Source organism: Berghia stephanieae, chromosome 2 (genome assembly GCF_034508935.2).
Source record: "Berghia stephanieae isolate SIO BIC M18660-M18661 chromosome 2, UCSD_Bste_1.3, whole genome shotgun sequence".
NCBI lineage: Eukaryota > Metazoa > Mollusca > Gastropoda > Nudibranchia > Aeolidiidae > Berghia > Berghia stephanieae.
This window is the reverse complement of record NC_088361.1, coordinates 111,362,279-111,383,613: the sequence shown is the minus strand read 5'-3', so window position 1 is coordinate 111,383,613 and position 21,335 is coordinate 111,362,279. Positions and strand designations below refer to the sequence as shown.

The window sequence follows — 21,335 nt, the reverse complement described above, 5'->3', positions numbered from 1 at the left end:
CAATAGCATAAAGTGTTGTTTATCACACATCTATTGGTCTTAGTTCTTAGATCCTCCATTTGAAGAGCTGTTGGCCCATTTCCCTTCAATGATCGACTGCTGTAATACAATCCCAATGCTCAATAAATCATTGGTTGTTTCTTTATGTATTTCAGGGTTTCACAGCGTTTGCAACACATTAAAGGTCATTATATCAGCGCCAGTAAAAAGGAAGAAAATGGGATAGTATAAATGTTCTAAAATTACAAATAAAGCACCGAAGACAAGGTAAGACAAAGGGGAATTGGTTCAAATAGGAAACAGATCTAGATTCCAAAAGCACGCTATCAACAAAGTACTTAGATTGAGATCACCTAAAAGTCTCATCCAGACACAAGCATAAATCATATATAACATGTAAACAAAAATAATGCAGTGCATAACAGAGAGATGATTTACAAGGAAAAAAATATCATCTCCCACAACTCTAACTATATATTTGACTGTTTCCCTCTCAGCCAGGATAACTGGCCGGGGCCAGGACAAAACCAAATAATCTCATTCCAAGACAAAGACAGAAAGCAAGTTGGAAAATAGATATAGGCGGATAGGAGACACAGTAAGTACCTCCCTGCTCACTATGGGAGACCAGGAACCCCACCCAGTGGTTCAAATAGGAAACAAATGTAGATTCCAAGAGCACACCATCAAAGTACTCAGTTTGAAATTACCTAAAAGTCGCATTCATACACTCAATTGTTTACATGTAAATAAAACATTATACAGTCCATAGCACAGAGATTGAAAACAATATCATCTCCAAAAACTAACTATTCATTTGACCGTTTCCCTCCCAGCGAGGGTATCCGGCCAGTGTCAGGACAAAACCAAGTAATTTCATCCCAAGGCAAAGACAGAAAGCATGGTGGAAAAAAGATAAAGGGGGATAGGAGACATAGTAAGTGCCTCCCTGCCCACTATGGGAGCAATAAATCATTCACCGAAGACATAAACGACCTGGTTTTGACGTCTGGAGGCTTGACAAAACCATGTTGTTCAACTTAATTTTTATATTAAGTTAATCAAAGGCCATAGTCCACTTACTAACCATTACAAATTTCACTACCTATCTACCTGTTAACTTTATTGATCTTCTTTTATTACTATGATTTGTTCATTCGAACCACTATTTGGGGGATATTGATGGAGATTTGTTTATTTCGCAGACGAATCCCTAAGCCTAGATGTTGTCGCCCGAAAACCGACCCCTACCATTTTCTTGTCTACCTCATACAAAACAATACAATTTATTATGACACTTCCACAAAACTAGATCCAAAAACATATCCGATGAACACAACTATCAAAACAATGAAAGCTAAACTGGTGGAAAATTATCTAGCACAAATATGAATTTGAAGTTACAAAGACGTCAGTGTAGACAGACAGCTCGGTGGGTTAGACCTCCTTTTCGCTGCACTGGTTCAAATCCACTCCCTTGTTTCTTTTTTGTTTTTCCCAAATGATGTTGTGTTTCCTTTTGTTCTGTTTTTATACTGACTGGGAGTTTTAAAATTAATTGAATCTTTTAATTCTCCGATGGTAATCGTTCAATTTTAATTCATATACTTTGCTACAATTATTTGTTCTGTTCTGGGGCTTTTTTCCAATATTTATTATAATTATTACTATCCGTTATTATTATAATATTATTATTATTATTATTATTATTATTATTATTATTATTATTATTATTATTATCCTTTGGTTGTTTATTTTTATTTATTTTTTTAGTATACACTTTTTGTGATCCGAGTGGAGAGAGAGAGAGAGAGAGAGAGAGAGAGAGAGAGAGAGAGAGAGAGAGAGAGAGAGAGAGAGAGAGAGAGAGAGAGAGAGAGAGAGAGAGAGAGAGAGAGAGAGAGAGAGACAGAGATTAAAAAGAAAAGAAAAAATGGGACACTTATCATTTGCAATACTTTGTAACTTGAAAGAAGACCAAAAATTAATAAAGTGACGGAGCCAGGATTCGAACACACAGCCTCGATTTCGACAAGCCTTCAAAGACAGACGACTTGACCATTCGGCCATGACATCCACATGAATGTAGACGCATATTGTGTTTATAGTAACTTACTATCCATCCGGCTGATTTATTGTTGGATAATTTTACACTTTCAGGTCTATTGGATCTTGAAATTTTATTTTAAACTTTATTTATTTCTATGTGCATTACGAAACTTTCGATATTCTGGAATTTGGATAAATGTTTAAAAGAGCGGAGTTTCAAAAAGCGTCCATCGTTATTGACAGACACTGCAGACATATAACCACATAATCGTTCATCGTTATTATCGACAGACATACCAAAACTGCTAACGAAAACATTAAAATAAAACAACCAACCACTCAGGTGCTAGTGTCGTCGTATTGAACACTACAGACCACAGAAACGAATCATATGTTTCAAACCGTGTCGAGGACAAAAAAAAACATCTCTATATATATATATATATATATATATATATATATATATATATATATATATATATATATATATATATATATATATATATGCATGATTTGATTTGGTCTTTCATTTTAATCGAAAAAAAAAAAAACACAAACTCAAACTCGTAGACCCCACAATCATCGTCATCACGTAGGCAATTTAATTAGGGCAACTCAGGGATCTAAGTTTGAGTTTGAGTTTGACCAAGAAAAACTTTTGAAAATCTTGGAATCAAAAAGATTACTTACACACACTTACATTATAACTAGAAATAGACATAGAAATACTATTCATATTTATAGAATCGTGAGACCAGAAGAAAAATATTATTTTTACGAAGAGGACAAAGCCCAAGCTCTGCTAATACTAATACCATTATCATTATCTATACAGTACAGCAAGGCTGTCACGGCCACGGGTCTTTCTGACTGAAAAGTGGTCTCTCGTTTTCCTCCAAAAATGAAAAGCCTGCAAATATATTATTCGAACTGATAATTCACAACTCACCATTGAGGTCGTCTTTAGATTCAAGCTTCTCTTGTGAAGCCATGTCCAAGCAGAACAAATGCACACAAATACAAGTTATCAATTCCTGAATGTAACAGAGAAAAAGCTTGTATCTCCGAAACACACGGGTTTGTTGACGTTTCAGGGTTTATTTACGAAATACGTCACAAAGTAGGTCACACCAAGGAAATCACGCCCTCTGGTAGTAATAATAAAGAGGCGAAACCAAAACACTGAAATTCAGGGACGCTACTCCCGAAATTATTCATTTCCCGTATTTTGAATAATCATTGGCAGTTTTATCTCCCTTGAATTTGAAAAAGAAAAGCAGGAGTAATGAGAAACTGGCTGGTGTTTTACGCTGGGTATTTCATCCCGTAAAATAACAGGGACAATAAAACCAACACCATTACTAACAGTATAGGTTTTCAGGAATAGCCCACCAGATATCAGAAGGGACATAGTCACTAAAATACAAAAATACAAACGAGAAAGTGACACCGGCACCCTCTCTATGACCATTCCCATCCCAATAAAAAGACTAAAATCAAAGAGTAGTTGATCTGATTCTGAGAATATCCATCCCGACCATGCAGCCACGTAGAGAACATACCTGGAGAGAATGAAACAGCTACAATAATGACACCATCCGTCCATGGCCCGACGGAAAACCGCCCATGTGAAACAAAATTATCCGGAAGAGAATGGGTGACACTCAACTGGGCGAGAACCGAAGTGGGAAAGACGGGACCACAGACTACTCGGTCCTGTATTCTCTATGGACGGGACAGAGAATGTTAAAGTGGCGACTTTCGACAGACAGTCAGGATATTACGCTATATAAAACTCAAGTTCGTGCAGACACGACCCAATGCATCCATTTCTCATGGAATGAAACTTGGGAAAGACTTGCACTGACACTGACTTAAAAACAAGTGAGCTTTTATATAGCGCATTATCCACTAAACGTGATCAAAACGCTTTACAATGGCTCCCTAGCCAACAGCAACACTAAACATATAGAACGAGACGTGACACCTGTTAGGCGATATTACACTTTTTTTTTTATCGGAGAGAGACAACACTGTTGACGACCAGGTGCTCATTTTAAATAAAATCAAAATAAAATTAAAATTAGATTCCCTTTATTCATCCCATAGGGGAAATTTGTCTCTAAGGTCTATTCCAAGGGAAGACTGGAATAACCCAGGCGTCAGCCGCAGTGCAGCGTCCAAAATTGAGCTAAAGCGAGGTGACTTCCTCAAGGCCACACAGCGCAGCGGCGGGTAATCAAACTCGATACCTTTCGGGTACGAAGCAAAGACCGTACAGCTGAACCACGCTGGCTCGAACCCAGGACCTTCTAATCCGAAAGCGAGTGTCGTACCACATAGCCGCAAAGAACCTACAGCCCGGGCCTATGAAATGGATCCCGCACTGGTGTGTATCAATGTGATGATCTGATTACCATTGCGGCTATGTGGTCTAGTGGTATCAAACGCTTTGGGATCGAAAGGTTCTGGGTTCGAGCCTCGTTCGGCGCATAGTTGGGTCCTTGGAAAAGGCTCTCATCGGACTCAGGTGTAAAATGAGTACCTGGCCGTTAACAGCGTTGTCAAAAAAAAATACATGTTGCTGTTGGTTAGGGGCCTTTGTATAGCGCTTTGAGCACTTTTAGTGGATATTGCTCTATATAAAAAGCTCAATTATTATTTTTTTTATTTACTGAAGTTACTTTATGGTAAGTATCTTAAAATAGAAATGGAATGCCCAAGTAGGCCAAAATTCGCAAAAATACAGTATTGCCAGGTTGGCGGAATTTTTGCCAAATAATGGCCTGGCGGATGGCGGATTTTTCATGATTTGTATAACATTTAAAAAAGTAAAAGTATAGCAATCAAGTCTAATTATTTATCCTTTTCCCCCTAAACTTACTTTTAGAGAATCTTGAGGCTGAAATGGATCCAGCACATGCTTTGATTTTGGGGGATATCAACCCCGAATCGTCATACCTAAAAAGAAATAGCCGTGTATACAGTTATAAATAGGCGATTAGGGTTTAGTAACACAATTTATATTCTGAGACAATACACTAATGTTGATTATAAGTGTTTTAAATCAAATGGCGGATTTGTTTGGTTTTTTTTGCGGATTTTGCGCAAATGTCACAGGTGATGTAGTATAAAGTTGGTGGATTTTGGCGGATTTCTGGCATAAACTTAGCGGAATTTTTACAAAGGCACCTGGCAACTGGCAACAATGCAAAAAACATACAAGATATGAAGTGAGTAGAAAAGTAAAAGTGCCAGAAGACAATAGAGAATAAAAAAATTTTTCGCGGCGGTGGTGGGGTTTGAACCTGCGACCTTATTGGTACGACAACTCCGCCTGGCAGGTGAGAGTATTCTCTATTGTCTTCTGGCACTTTTCTACTCACTTCATATCTTGTTGTTACCAACATAAGTATAAGTGCCTGCTCCACTCACTTTCCTGAATGCAAAAAAACACAACATGGGTTCCTGCCATAGATAACACATGAAAGTAGTCTGTGGTTCCTACCTCGCTCATTTTGCACCATGTAGTTTGAATCTGAATCTGTGAATAGTAAAGCGTCGACATTGCATTTAACATACAATATTCAGAAGTGTATCCAATTCGGAGCGACAAAGACATTTATCACAGGAAAAACTTTGTGTGGAAAACTTTTCGAAATCTCTAGCGGTCAGAATCCATTCATTCGCTCTCTCTCTCTCTCTCTCTCTCTCTCTCTCTCTCTCTCTCTCTCTCTCTCTCTCTCTCTCTCTCTCTCTCTCTCTCCCTCTCTCTCTCTCTCTCTCTCTCTCTCTCTCTCTCTCTCTCTCTCTCTCTCTCTCTAGCTCACGATTACGAATGTTTTAAGTGTTCAGAATGGAATTAAGGTCTTTTAGATTGCTTCTTCATCCTCATTATCACCATCATCATCATGGTCGTCGTCGTCGTCGTTGTCAATTTTATCATCACCATTACTACAATTAGCAACAGCATCATCATCATCATCGATATTATTATTATTATTATTATTATTATTATTATTATTATTATTATTATTATTATTATTATTATTATTATTATTATTATTTTTATTATTATTATTATTATTATTATTATTTTTATTATTATTATTATTATTATTATTATTATTATTATTATTATTATTATTATTATTATTATTTGTACTTGTCGTTCACACACACACACAAACACACACACACACACACACACACATATATATATATATATATATATATATATATATATATATATATATATATATATATATATATATATATATATATATATATATATATATATATATATACATACATATGAAAAGAATGAGGAGCAAGATCTCTCCAGAGATAAGTAACGAGCAGTTTGGTTTTGTCAAAGAAAAGGGTACGATAAATGCAATCTTTATGTTTAAAGCAATAATGCAACGGTCAATCAATCGAAAAACAAAAATCACTTTATCTATGCTTCATTGATTATTCCAAAGCTTTTGATTCAGTACAGCACGAAACGCTATTCTAAATCTTAGAAAAGATCGATGTAGACAGTAAAGACATAATATTCCCTTTCTCTCATCCAGGCCATGGCATCAGGCAGAGGTGATGATATGGGATTTGTCCCCATGATTTCCATATTGATAAGACCAGATCCCAGCGACACACATTGCACTGATTGGGTGGCAACGGAAAAGGTGATCGAGTTATCTTTTCTCTTTCTCTCTCTACTTTTCTTTCTTTCTTTCTGTTTTTCTTTTTTCTTTAAGTATTTTATTTTCTAGTTCTTTTGTTTGTTCGTTTTTATTTATTTATTTATTTATTTATTTATTTATTTATTTATTTATTTATTTATTTATTTATTTATTTACTGTAATAATGATAATAATAATAATAATAATAATAATAATAATAATAATAATAATAATAATAATAATGGTGGTAATAATAATAATAATGATAAAAATGATAATAATAGTAGTAATGAAAATGATAATAATGATGATGATCATGATCATGTTGATGATAGTGATGATGATGATGACGACTACAACAAGGATGATGAAGATGATGTGATGTGCCAGTACTTAAGAGAAATAAAAATAATAAGTAGGAAGGAATCTAGGAGTGATGCCCTAGATGTGGTGCGGTCCCTTTGGTGTGCAGTGTTCAAACTGAAGGACCCAATCATATTTTTTTCCTTTTAAAAATTTTTATTTATTTTAAATGGAATTTTAATGCTATCTTCAACGGGGAAAAGACGCCATTTCGTAGACAGCCCGCACACTGACAATATTTTTTTATTGTACACACTCCATTCCCAGGTCGAGGAATAGAAAAAAAATGATTCCAGCTTTTCGGCCGTACTCTGTTTAAAATGTTGTCCAGAAAACTCGTCCTTCAATAAATATGAATCGATTAAAATGACCTTCACCTTGAAATATAAATAAATAATGGAATAAATCCTTTGAAACATTGGGAATTCAATGTCATATTAATCAATCAATATACTTTGACAAGTCCCAGGTTTGAGAGTTTTTGTCAAGAAGAGGGTCATTTCTAGCCAAAGTTTTAAGTACGTTTCTTTAAAAGGATTACGACAGTTTGTGGTGAGTTATTTTTATTTATTTATCTATATAGATTTATTATTTCTTTATTTCAGGTTAATGGATCTAGTTTTCAAATCTACTCTGAAGATGGAGTGAACATCAGAGCTGGATCTTGGCAAAGGAATCTCAACGGAGAGGTCTCTTTCATTAGGTGCGATATCAAGAAACTTTTGAAGAAATACAAAGCAGCTGCTCTCAAAACATGGGACATTATTCACAGTGGGGAAAGGTGGGAGCAATACAGAGAAACTTCTACAGAATTTAAAAGCGATACAGATACAGATGATGACAGCGATGATGATCAGAGCTCGGAAAATTATAGTGACTTAAGTGAAATATGCCGAGTGAGAATTTACGGAGAGCTGTACGGAGGGGGAGGAATAGACTTGCCAGAAAAATCAGCGGCTCAGAAAGAGATCATCTACTGTGATGAATTTCGGTTTTACGTTTTTGGACTGACTATCAATAAGAAATGGGTGAATATTCAGGAATTGAATGATCTGTGCAAAGAGGCTGGTTTTCCTTACTACGCCAAGCCAGTGTGTAAGCCAATGGCCACCTTGGGAGACGTGAAGAAATACCTCCATGAGAGTGGGTTCATGAGATCAAGGTCTGCCCTGACTGAAAAGAATGATGATTTGAAGTGTAACATAGAAGGTTAGTTATGAAATGTTTAGATCAGTTTTCCCATCTTCCATCCACTATCCGTTTCTTCACACCCGCATCAAATATATCTATCAATGACAAATGAAATGAGATACTTTCCTTCAATTCTAAATGATTGTGAATTTGAAAACATTTTATCGCTCACTGCGTCAAATCTGCCATGCTCATAAATACTTTAAAATTTCAGGCCAAAGACTCGTCCTTCAAATCTCGATCGATTAAAATGACCCTGATCTTGTCTCAAACTCTCAAACTTGGGAATTTCGGAAAGTCCCAGGTTTCCAAGTTTATGACAAGATGAGGATCATATTAATCGATCGATATCTGAAGGATGGGCTTTCAAGCCTAGATTTTAAATGTGCGATTTTTTCCCTCTCAATCTAGTGTAGAAATGGTATTATGCCCGAGTGATCTAGATGATGAAAATTTAATTTATGTTAAAATATATGACACGTGTTAAGCACATGTGTTTGGTTGGAGACTATGAATGTATTACAGTGTAATTTTGATAATGTTAACACCACCGGACCAGAAAGACTCTTTTACCTTAAGCAATGTTGACTTTATCCATTATCAACGGTAAAAAAAAGAAAGACCAATAAAATTTGGAACCAACAAGAGGTGTTGACTTTAAGCAGAAATTGACTTTACGAGTGTTGACTTTATGCAGATTCTACTGTAGGCTTTTTAATCACTAGAACTAAAATGTAAGATCAAGGTTGAGAATTTCTCTAGCTCTACGCATACTAAAATTTTGCAAAGCTGTGAGTTCTTTTAAAGTTTATTTGATAAATATGTAAAGACCATACTTCTATCAAGTTGGTCATATTATTCTGATACTGAAGAGGCAAATGACATCATCAAAGAATTTCCAATCTCATCTCAAGAAAACATCATCATCATTATTAATATTTTTATTATTATTATTATTATTATTATTATTATTATTATTATTATTATTATTATTATTATTATTATTATATTATTTTTATTTTTATTATTATTATTATTATTATTATTATTATTATTATTATTATTATTATTATCCATAGAATTTAGTTAGAAGTTGAGCTAGGCGCTTGGATACAACCTTCTTTCAATAAATAAGGCCACACATGTCAAAAATATCGTCATGAAATGGGGCTTCCTTTCTGACTAAGGGAGAGGACAAGTGCATTTTATTAATGCACTAGTTAGTTCAAACCGAGAAATTCTATTCTATGAGTTTGTATTTTCATAATTGAAATAATGAAGGTTTATTCATTTATTCACAACCACCGCCAGCACCTTTACCACTACCACCGCCACCACCATCACCGCCACCATCATCAACATATTTATTTCTGCTTCCAATATCTTGCCCTCGGCCTAAAGAAAATTATTGAGGAGTTGTCATTCAAACTCTAATCTGTCGAAAGTCTTGTTCCATCTCAAACCATCCCAACCCCCTACCAGCCCATTCCCATACATATCACTGTTTTCTTTTTATTTTACGTTTTTACCACTGGGTTAAGTGAAGCCACAATAATGACACGTAGGGTAATTGAGTTTCCGAAGAGGATCTTCCGGTTTCTTTCCCGAAAAAAAATGCTATTGAATATTTACATCTTTTGTCATAATATGATTCAATAGTCTGATGTCACGTCGCCCAGCAACCAGCATCTTGGTTCGAAACACAGAAAATCGGTACTTTTTATTCTTCATGCTGGCCAGAACTTTTTCACATGTCATCTGATCAGAATGTCTAAAATTCAAAACATGATCAGATTTATAATGTTTTTTTCTCCTCTGGATACACTTTTATGCTCGTAGGAGAAATATTTCATAAAGGCGTCCGCCATTGTTACGATAGTTTGGAGCCAGTTACTAAGTTACTATGCGTCATTACCGCGGAAATTACGTCACGACCGTTGAGGTGTATTGAAAAAAAAACAAAATCTTATCAAAGAAACAAACAAGAAAAACAACAAAAAATTCAGCTTTTGTATACCCCAATTATACTAAACATTCTCAAAGCGCTTTACAAAAGGCCCCTGACCAACAGCAACATGCAACATATGTAACGAGATAAGATGCCTTTTAGGCAATAATATTACAATTATTGTTTGTTATTTTTTCCGACGGCAACAATGCTTTTAAAGACCATGTTTTACACCTGAGTACGGTGCGAGAATGTGAGTATAGAGAATTATCCAATGACTCGACTATTCGCCGCTCATAGGTGGACTCGAACCCATAATCTTCCGACCCAAAAGGTAGTGTCATACCACTAGACCACATACCGTGAGCGAGAATGATGGAAATTCCTTTGAGTCAAATTGAAAATTGGCGTCTCTGCAAATTTTACTATTCTCATCAAATTTTCAATGCCCGTATCTAAGGAGTTATCTTTGCCCATTGATTTGACTGTGCGTGAAAACGGTGCCTCACTTCAAAGTCGATTTTCTTAAAACCTGGTTTTTACACATTCCTACTTGAAACAGTATATCTCGGCAATGAATAATCCGAATTTTCTCAATTTAATATCAAATTTTAAAGCATAGAATAAGCAATGATTGGTTACCAAAAATCCAAAATTGAAAAGTCCGACTAAATAACGTTTCGAGGCGGAGGGTCACATATAGTAGTAGTAGTATTAGTAGTAGTAATAGTAGTAGAAGTAGTAGTAGTAGTAGTAGTAGTAGTAGTAGTAGTAGTAGTAGTAGTAGTAGTAGTACTAGTAGTAGTAGCAGCAGCAGCAGCAGCAGCAGTAGTAGTAGTAGTAGTAGTAGTAGTAGTAGTAGTAGTAGTAGTAGTAGTAGTAGTATATATATATAGATAGATAGATAGATAGATAGATAGATAGATAGATAGATAGATAGATAGATAGATAAGATAGATAGATAGATAGATATAGATAGATAGATAGATAGATAGATAGATAGATAGATAGATAGATAGATAGATAGATAGATAGATAGATAGATAGATAGATAGATAGATAGATAGATAGATAGATAGATAGATAGATAGATAGATAGATAGATAGATAGATAGATAGATAGATAGATAGATAGATAGATAGATAGATAGATAGATAGATAGATAGATAGATAGATAGATAGATAGATGATAGATATAGATAGATAGATAGATAGATAGATAGATAGATAGATAGATAGATAGATAATAGATATAGTAGATAATTATAGAGATGATACTACTACTACTACTACTACTACTACTACTACTACTACTACTACTACTACTACTACTACTACTACTACTACTACTACTACTACTACTACTACTACTAGTGTAGTAGTAGTAGTAGTAGTAGTAGTAGTAGTAGTAGTAGTAGTAGTAGTAGTAGTAGTAGTAGTAGTAGTAGTAGTAGTAGTGGTAGTAGTAGTAGTAGTAGTAGTAGTGGTAGTGGTAATGGTAGTAGTAGTAGTAGTAGTAGTAGTAGTAGGATCACCGATTGGAGACAAGAAAACTTATAAAGTCGAAGAAAAAGTTTAACAACAGTTGAACTAAATAAAATATTAAATATATGAACATGAGATCTAAAATCAAATTTTAACAACCCTTGTATAATCAGTGCTTACAACTAGATAGAGAACATGGGAATTGACCGGTAGCAAAAAGCAAAGATTAGTCAGATTCCATAGAAAACAATTTAAAAGAACCATGAATATATATTGACCTACAAAAAAATAAGCAATAAAGTACTGTATGAAAAGTGCAATGAAAGACCCACTCCACGAGGCAAGATGTCGGCTGTTTGGGCTGGGCATAGACTCAAAAGAGATGACATTATTATAGTAACTCGTAATAGGGACATGAATATTTTTTCACCCATCTGACTCAAGAAACATAAAGGCCGATCCCCCACGTCAATTTGCATTGTGCAAAGAGAGACCTCAGAAATAACCAAGAAATAAAAGCAAAGACAGATCTTCTGATAACAGTATCCATAACAAAAGACCATGAATTTCTTGTCAAATACGAATCTACTTGATCTTTAGATTGTAACGTTTGGGGAAATTATAATCTGTTAAAATCTGCATGTGACCTAAGTAACCCTTTTGATTGTAGATATGATTGTGGACTTGTATCAAATTTGGACACATTTCATGTGTAGATTGTATCGTTTGGAATCACTAAAATATATTAATATCTCAATATGACCTAAGTAACCCTTTTGATTGTAGCTAAGATATTGAGGACTTGTATCAGATATGGATAAATTCATCTTTAGACCGTACAGTTGGGAGAATCTATGATCAATTAGCATCTCCATACAACCAAAGTAAGTCTTAACGATTATGATGAGATATGGTAATTAGAATTAATTGTTAAACGACATTGTCATATTCTAGTTTTTTGAAAAACATTTTTTTTCTAATTCAAACACAGATTAAGATGTATGAACAAGTTTATTTTTGTTAATATAACACTATATAGATATATTTCATTATCTAAAAATAACCCTGATTAATATAATATTTTCAAAATGATGAATTTCATATAGATACATAGTACGTACCCCCACATCATCCATAATCCGAACCTGACTATACCACTTTTTCCACTTTGTTCTTCATATTAAATCGTTCTTAACGTGAGTTTGTGCCTTGTTACCCATCAATGATAACCTTTGACTATCTGTGCATCAAGTACAAGAAGATGATAATCTCAAAATAATCACTCATTAATATCATGATGAAGTGCAAGATTAGTGATTGTTAACTCCGAGTTCACTTCGTGTTTTCTCTTAATAAATGTATATATTAGAATGTGGCTTTTACGATTTCATGTCACACTATCAGCAAAACCGATTGTTTTTCATAAAGTAACGAACTGTTTTGACACAGACTATTCAATAGACTTCTTTTTCAGCCTTAAAGAATCGAGTCAAAGGCGTTAGGATTTTACATCAGGTATGTTCTTATTTGTAACTCACATTTTCATTTCGCATCAAGTAGGTGAAGCATATTTTTAAAAAAGTATATTTTTAGTAACAACAATCAAGTGTTCAACAAAAATAAGTTTACAATTAAAGAGTTTTATGTCACTAAAACATATGGCCTAATTATGGTGATACTATACATAAATAGACGGCGTTCTAGCTTTTTAGCATTCTTTATTCACGTATTCTCACCTCAGTCTGTTATATATCGGACCCATCAGATTATTGCAGTAATAATATTGACCATTTGCCTACTGTGGAGAAACGCGATTATGACTCACTCCTTATCTCGTCAAATCTTGCATCCGCCAAACATCTTTCACATGTTGATTTTGATTATTTCAAAGGAAAGGTTATAGAAGCTATCTCGAATAATGGACTTTCTCGAAAATCATACGATGCTAAACGATAACCAACATGGTTTTAGATCAAAGATATCATGAATTGCTCAACGTGTAATGCATTAATGCTGTTTATCTTGATTTCCGTAAGGCTTTTGATTCTGTACCACACGAGAGATTATTCATTAAGCTAAAAGCATATGGATTGAAAGGGAACAGTTCAACTTGATTAAAGGCTTTCTTGATAATCGAATACAAAGAGCCATTGTCAATGGGGTGGGGTTTGATTTTAAGAATGTCATTAGCGGTGTATCCCAAGTAAGTGTATTGGGACCACTTTTATTCATTTCACATATAAAGTATTTACCATATGGCATAAATTAAGCCTGTAAACTGTTTGCAGACGATATGAAGATCTATTGTACAACTGAGCATCATAACATTCTACAAAATGATATCTTTTTACTATTCAAATGGTCTACAACAGGAGATTTGGATTTTAATCTTTCGAAACGTAAAGTATTACATACAAGAAAAAAAATCATGTCATAAATATTTAATCGACTCTTCTATGTGAAATACAATTTCCATTATGCCTAATGAAAAGGATAGGATTTTTTGATTCATTAAAACAATAAAAAATAATGTACATATTAATAATTGTGTAAGCCATGCAAACAGAATGATGGGAATGAAATATAGAACCTTTATAAGTCTTGATAAAACCACATTTTTATATTTGTATAAATCGCTCGTTTGACCAGTTCAATATAAGGAATAAGGCAATTACATCTGGAGCCCATTATACACAAGACCATCCATTAGTATTCAAAGTGTACAGAGGAGAGCTCTACCAAAAAGAGTATGCGATACAGTATTTATCTTATAAGGAAAGGTTATCATTTTTTGATTTACCAAGTAGACACCTTTAACCCACGATATTTACTACATTCTCAATGTAATATAACATATTTCCTTGTCTTGTTTACCTGATGACCGCCAACGGAGGAAACTTTGTTTAGACTGTGTTGTATGTTTTATAAAAGTTATTTTTATCCTATTTATTTTACTATACATTTTATTGACTTATTTAACGACGGTTTTCGAAATAAGACATAGACTAAAGAACCTGTGAGATATACACTGCTGTCTCTCCGTATGTTACGATTATTTTATGATGACTTTCAAAACCTTTTATCAAATTTTGTAAACAAAAAGTGGACAACAGTTCTGACTTCCAGCAATGACGATTTTGTGATTGGACACACCAACTAAAGAAAACAGCAACCTTTAAAATTCTAAAGTTCAGGGTTACAGGTGGAAAATATGTTTGTTAGTTTTGAAGTCATGCTCAGATTTCGTTCTCTGTTTTGTATGTCCCTTGTAAAACTCAAAGATGACGTTTCAATTATATATTTCATTGTTTCATTAAAATATAAATATTGATAAATCATTTATATCTCTCAGCGTAATATCATAATTTAAAAAATTACATGTCCTTCACACATTTGCCTATATATTTGATAAAACATAATTGACAGTCCCTATATTTATCTCATTCTTCCAGTATAATTGACAGAATTGAATCTGCTATAAATAGGGAAGGTAGAAGCCATGATTGTGTCACTTACAATTGGTCTTTTCCTGGTTGTTTCTGCTGGAGTGGCAGGAGAAAGCTGTAAGTATAAATTACCATGATAATGACTATGAGGATAATGACAATAATAACTAGTATAATGATATAATAATACTATATACTAATAATAATAATATATAATAATAATAATAATAATAATAATAATAATAATAATAATAATATAATAATAATAATAATAATAATAATAATAATAATAATAATAATGATAATAAATAATAATAATAATAATAATAATAATAATAATAATAATAATAATAATAATAATAATAATAATAACAATAATATAATAATAATAATAATAATAATAATAATCATCATCATCATCATCATCACATCATCATCATCATAAAATAATAATAATAATAATAATAATAATAATAATAATAATAATAATAATAATAATAATAATAATAAATAATAATAATCAGCGTCATCATCATCATCATCATCATCATCATCATAAAATAATAATAATAATAATGATATAATAATAATAATAATAATAATAATAATAATAATAATAATAATAATAATAATAATAATAATAATAATAATAATAATAATAATAATAATAATAATAATGTACATTAATTAAACCGTGTTTATGAAGTTGACTTCTGGCGCTGTTACAATAACGATATTCAAATTCACAAAAATACAGAATTCTAAAAATTTCAAATATTCAGAAGTCTAAAAATATTTTTTTAAATGATCAAGTATTTAAAAAGACGTTTGTACATGATAGAATTATGAGAGTATGCGTGAACATTTCCAAACACAAGCGTTTAAAATATAAAAACGTTTTAGCTTTTGAGCGATTTTAAAGCAAATTGGATTCAATAATCTGATCTGATATCCCCCAGCAACAGCGAGCCGCGTGGTTTTAGACAGAGAATATTGGTAGTTTTTAATTCTTCATGCTGGCTAGAAAATTTCTTATATCATGTGATCAGAATGTATATAAGTCAAACATGATCATATTTATGTTTTTCTCCTCTGGATACAATTTTAAGCTCATAGGAGAAATATTTCAAAAGGGCGTTCGCCATTGTTCCGATAGTTTAGAGCCAGTTAATATGTTACTATGCGTCATTACAAGAGAAGTGATGTCATGTTGAAGCCTATTATTACATTGATATGAATCAGACGTCCTTTTTTTCTAATTTTCCTCCTCCAAAAAATTAAATTGGTTGGACAATGCTATATAAATGAATTAGTATATTATTAAACAAAATGTGTTTATATCTAGCGTTAAATTGTGTTTAATCGTGCATTACTGAAAATCCGTTAAAAACAGACGTTTGCCCTTTTGAGTGGAATATGTCTAAAACTATCAAGAGCAGACATTTCGCCATGAATAGGGATTTATATATATATATATATATGTGTGTGTGTGTGTGTGTGTGTGTATGTATTTATGAGTGTTGGTGGGTACTTGTTGGAATATGTAGGTATATGTATATATGTATGTATTCTTTACTAATAATTATCCACTGATTGAAGATGAGCCGTGTCTTGCCACATGGAGTTACAATGAAGAAAGCAATACCTATGTCAAGGCATTCAGTGAGAAAAAGGTCAACTGGAAGAAAGCTAGTAGCATTTGCCAAAGCAAGGGCGCGGATTTGGTACTAATTCAGAGTTCTCAGAAGAATGATTTTGTCCAAGGTAAGATCAACTTAACTTGATCTTGAAAGTTTGTCTAATTGATATGCCCAGTCTTTGCTGCTACTGGCCAGGTAATCAATTAACTAGAACAAGACCGAAAATCTTTAAAAAGAGTCTTTTTTTTGTTTCAAAGACCCAACCTTGTGCCACCCACTATAGGATTGAAACCAATGATCTACATGCTCCAACCTGAGTGTCATACTACTGGACCTCAAAGACAAACCTCGCCATTAACAACAACAAGAACATGGAAGTTTATCTGTCTTATTGTTTTAGCAGACAAATATCTTTTACACTTAAGAGTGGCATGTTAATAAATGCCCTTTTCGTATAACTTGTGTACTTTGAAGTTGTGTAGCATTTCATTCATAACTACTTACGAATAGCCACTTGAAACTAATCGTCAATCGTTACGAATAGTAACTTCGAAATTTTAAATTTCACATAATCTATCAGTATAGTATTTTATTCAATAATTCACCAGCGGCGTAATTTTGGTATGATACAAGAGTAGCTTGTGCGACAAGATTGTCATGTGGTATGACACCAACTTTTGGATCCGAAGGTCCTGGGCTCAATCCTCGCTCGGCACATAGTTGAGTCCTTGAAAAACGCTTTTTACTCACATAATCTTATTGTAATCAAGTGTAAAATAATTACCTGGCCTCTAACAGCGTTGTCTCTGTCAGAGATGAGTGCAATATCGCCGGACAGGTATCATGTCTCGTCCTACATATTAATTATTGCTAATGGTCGATTTATAAATTTTCTTTTCTTCTGAGCATCAGATCGTAGAGAGTCACTTACATACTTACTATTGTCTCAAAAAGATATGCAGAATTGCGAAAAAAAATCACCCAGTAGAGTTGTTACCATTGGACTTATCCTATAAAGTTTTTCGGTTAAATTAAACCGTGAAAAATTTTATGGTGAATATTACAGTGTAAGGGTGTTATGGTGAAAATTTGGAATTTGAGAATAACTCCGACCTAATATAGGTTCTGGGCTCTTTGTGAATATTAGCTATGGACAGCGTAAGAAATCTAGACCGTTACATAATAAATTGCAATTCTGTCAATTGACCAAGAGTGGTAACCCGATTTATTTAAACAAATCCATTAACCTTCTCCTCACCAGCCATTTTCAGGATTTTCCCCAAACCTTCACACACAGCTGACACAAAAATATATTTTCTACCACTCTAACACAATATCAGTAAAGTTCTTGTGATACATAATTTCTTTAGCAAATCATGCTCTACAACACACTATTCATTTTCTTTAAATTTTATGATATACGACATAAATTTGAATAAGAATAGTGTTGGTTGTGTCATAACGAATGTGAGGATTTTCTTATAGTTGTTAGGAGTCGGTTAAGCACGACACAATTGTGTATCAGATTACCCAAAAGACAATAACTCAACAAACATCTAAAACGAATCTATGGAACAAATTACATAAAGGCAGTAACTAAATCTTGAATCATTTCAATGTATGTATATTGAATCATTTCAATGTATGTATATTGAATCATTTCAATGTATGTATGTTGAATCATTTCAATGTATGTATATTGAATTATTTCAATGTATGTATATTGAATCATTTCAATGTATGTATATTGAATCATTTCAATGTATGTATATTGAATCATTTCAATGTATGTATATTGAATCATTTCAATGTATGTATATTGAATCATTTCAATGTATGTATATTGAATCATTTCAATGTATGTATATTGAATCATTTCAATGTATGTATATTGAATCATTTCAATGTATGTATATTGAATCATTATTTCAATGCATGTATATTGAATAATTTCAATTGATGTCGAATTCCAGGTCTCCTTTCTGGTAATAGATATTGGATCGGATCTAGATATAACACATCCACGAAGATGATGAGATTTTTGGATGGAGGAGAAGTGACAGTGAGTTGCATCGTCTTAGAAATAATTATCTTCATGATGATGATGATGATGAGGATGATGCATCATCAACATCATCATCATCATCAACATCATTATTATCATCATCATTATCATCATCAACCATCTTTATCATCATCATCCTCATCCTCATCATCATCATCCTCATTATTATCATCATCATCATCATCATCATCATCATCATCATCATCATCATCATCAATTATCATCATCATCATCATCATCATCATCATCATCATCATCATCATAACCAACATGAGTATCACTCTACAACTACAGCCTTCCTTTGAGGCTTGGGCCCCAAGACAACCCAACAACCACAGAGGAACCAACAATGTATTGAGATCATTCGGAAACGTGGAGGTCTCTGGAATGACAGGCAATGTAAAAGAAGAAACCATTTCGTTTGTGAAAAAGCAACAGAGGAAAAGGAAGAAAAAGGTATTTCAACTAAATTTAATATACTTAAGATAAGATATATTATTATTATTATTATTATTATTATTATTATTATTATTATTATTATTATTATTAATTATTATTATTATTATTATTATTATTATCATTATTATTGTTGTTGTTGCTTTTGTTGTCATTATAATAATTATTAATATACAATATATAATGGCTATTCCCAGGCCCTGTTCAGGAATGTGATCCAGGTTGGTGGTATTATGACGGAGATGCTACTTGTCTCTTGTATATAAGAGATGTCGAATACATGCCAGGTGCGGCAATCAAATATTGTAACGAGTCGTTTAGAGCATCCCTTGTCACTATCCGTGATAAGAAAAAAGATGACTTCATATTGGGTGAGTTTTAGTTACACATCATCTAATGTGTACATGTGTCGTCTTAAGCCTCTCCTTACCGCCTACAGCAAAATCGTCACATGTGTTACGTCACAATAATATACATTTTTCTTCTTCACATTTATTTGGTACATCACAAACTTTGAAGAATAATCTTTTTTAATGAAAAAGAACATAAAAGTGTTTTGTAGAGAGCTTGTTTAGGTTTTAAATTCCATTTTTCTGCTGGGTAAGCCTGTCAATTTGGGAAAATCATGAAACGATAGGTAAGGAAAGAGTTATTAAAGCACTATGTAGTCATGAACTAGGGACTGGAATTGAGAAACAGATGTCGTGATCTCGAACTTTTAATCTATTTATTATCATCAAATTCACTAGAGATATAAGGGGATTGAGATGAAGAGTGCTCACTTCGTGAGTGAGGCTTCCTGCAAATCTGTTGTTGACGAACAAACCTTAATATAACAGGGGAATGTGTTGTTCTCCAATACGTTCCCATTCCAGGAGATGTTCAGTTTGTTGGCTTGATGTTTTTTTAATGGAAGGCACACCCTTGACTTTTTCCTGGTTTGGCATTTAGTAAGTACTTTAAAAAATACTGAGAGAGTGTCTTCCGGCGTCTGTTAATATTTCTTCAATGGTCTTGACAGATGCAATACACAGATAATCAGCATATAGAAACATCCGGATGTTCTCATATTCATGTTGATCGTTGGTTTTAAATGTTGAAAAAGATAGGTGCAAGTACCTATCCTCGTGGGAGTCCATTCTCTTGTGATCTCCATCTGCTTTCCTTCCCATCCATTTCCACAAAAAAAACGACGGTCTGAAATAAAGGATTTTATTATTTCAACCACTTTGTGTTACAGGTTCCGCTTGCAACATTAAGGAGCAGTTTCCTGCAATTTAATGTGTCTTAGGCAGCTAACAGGTCCACGAACACAGCCCCTGTAAGTTGTTTGTTCTCATATCCATCTTCATGTATTGTGTCATGTTCAGGAGTTGGTCACAGAATGATCTTTCAGGGCGGAAATCATCTTGGTCAGTTGACAGATGTTCTTCTACTGATTGGTAAATACTGGCTAGTATCATGCACTCCTTTACTATGTACAGAATGCAGCGGAGGGATATTGGTCTGTAGCTCTTGCTGCTTTATGGGTCTTTCTACAGGTTTAATTAGAGCTATTAGCCTGGCTTTTCGCCAAAGCTTTGGTATTGTACACGATTCAAAACAGTTGTTGATAAGAGTCAGTAACCATGTTTTTGTTTAGGGACCGAAATGCTTCATTACTTCTGCAGGGTGCCTTCTAGACCAGTCGCTTTACCAGCTTTGGAGTTTTCAAGAGCTGACTCAAATTCTTCGATGCAGAAAAGGTCTACTTCCTGTTCACTTCCTTGTGCGATCTATTCCATTGCTCTTAACATTTCCTTAAGTATGCCCTTTTCTCTGTATGTTGGTTCTCCACTTTTGATAAGTTGATTTGCTACATCGTTTGGTGTCACAGCTGCAACCCTGGTTTGTTTGTTATTTTCTGTATTTAGTTTTTTCATAGTTGACCAGACTTTTTTTGCTGTTGTGGGTCATGTCTGTGCTGGTTATCTTTTAGTTCTATTTTCCTGATTTTGTTTCGACAA

The 21,335-nt window shown here is 33.5% G+C and overlaps 3 protein-coding genes across 4 annotated transcripts in view; 2 read left to right on the top strand and 1 right to left on the bottom strand.

Annotated features, from left to right (window-relative positions):
- LOC144966241 (BCL2/adenovirus E1B 19 kDa protein-interacting protein 3-like) overlaps positions 1-3,131 on the bottom strand; it is a 47,166-nt gene extending 44,035 nt beyond the window's left edge. The window contains exon 1 of the mRNA XM_078902425.1: positions 2,999-3,131. Coding sequence (XP_078758551.1) covers positions 2,999-3,041 — 43 coding nt within the window. The 5' untranslated portion in view covers positions 3,042-3,131. The remainder of the gene's footprint in view (positions 1-2,998) is intronic.
- Positions 3,132-5,291: 2,160 nt separating this feature from the next.
- Positions 5,292-16,805, top strand: LOC144966249 (uncharacterized). Of its 2 annotated transcripts, XM_078902436.1 has the most exons (6): positions 5,292-5,719; positions 6,627-6,737; positions 7,703-8,306; positions 13,197-13,237; positions 15,175-15,285; positions 16,768-16,805. In XM_078902436.1, exons 2-5 carry the CDS (start codon positions 6,630-6,632, stop codon positions 15,181-15,183), a joined length of 762 nt encoding a protein of 253 aa, XP_078758562.1. In that variant the 5' UTR covers positions 5,292-5,719; positions 6,627-6,629; the 3' UTR covers positions 15,184-15,285; positions 16,768-16,805. The 2 variants fall into 2 exon arrangements, with proteins under 2 accessions (XP_078758562.1, XP_078758563.1); XM_078902437.1 differs by lacking the exon at positions 13,197-13,237 and having other exon boundaries at positions 5,296-5,719; positions 16,768-16,794.
- The window catches only part of LOC144964096 (lymphocyte antigen 75-like), a 13,801-nt gene continuing 7,687 nt past the window's right edge, over positions 15,222-21,335 (top strand). The window contains exons 1-4 of the mRNA XM_078898037.1: positions 15,222-15,285; positions 16,768-16,932; positions 19,180-19,329; positions 19,527-19,700. Of these exons, the coding sequence (XP_078754163.1) occupies positions 15,222-15,285; positions 16,768-16,932; positions 19,180-19,329; positions 19,527-19,700 (553 nt within the window). The remainder of the gene's footprint in view (positions 15,286-16,767; positions 16,933-19,179; positions 19,330-19,526; positions 19,701-21,335) is intronic.

Coding starts and splice junctions, on each gene's coding strand:
- LOC144966249 (XM_078902436.1), top strand. CDS start 6,630: ATGGCATCAGGCAGAGGTGATGATATGGGATTTGTCCCCATGATTTCC. Junction 6,738..7,702: donor ATTGGGTGGCAACGGAAAAG/GTGATCGAGTTA, acceptor TCTTTATTTCAG/GTTAATGGATCTAGTTTTCA. Junction 8,307..13,196: donor TTTGAAGTGTAACATAGAAG/GTTAGTTATGAA, acceptor CTTCTTTTTCAG/CCTTAAAGAATCGAGTCAAA.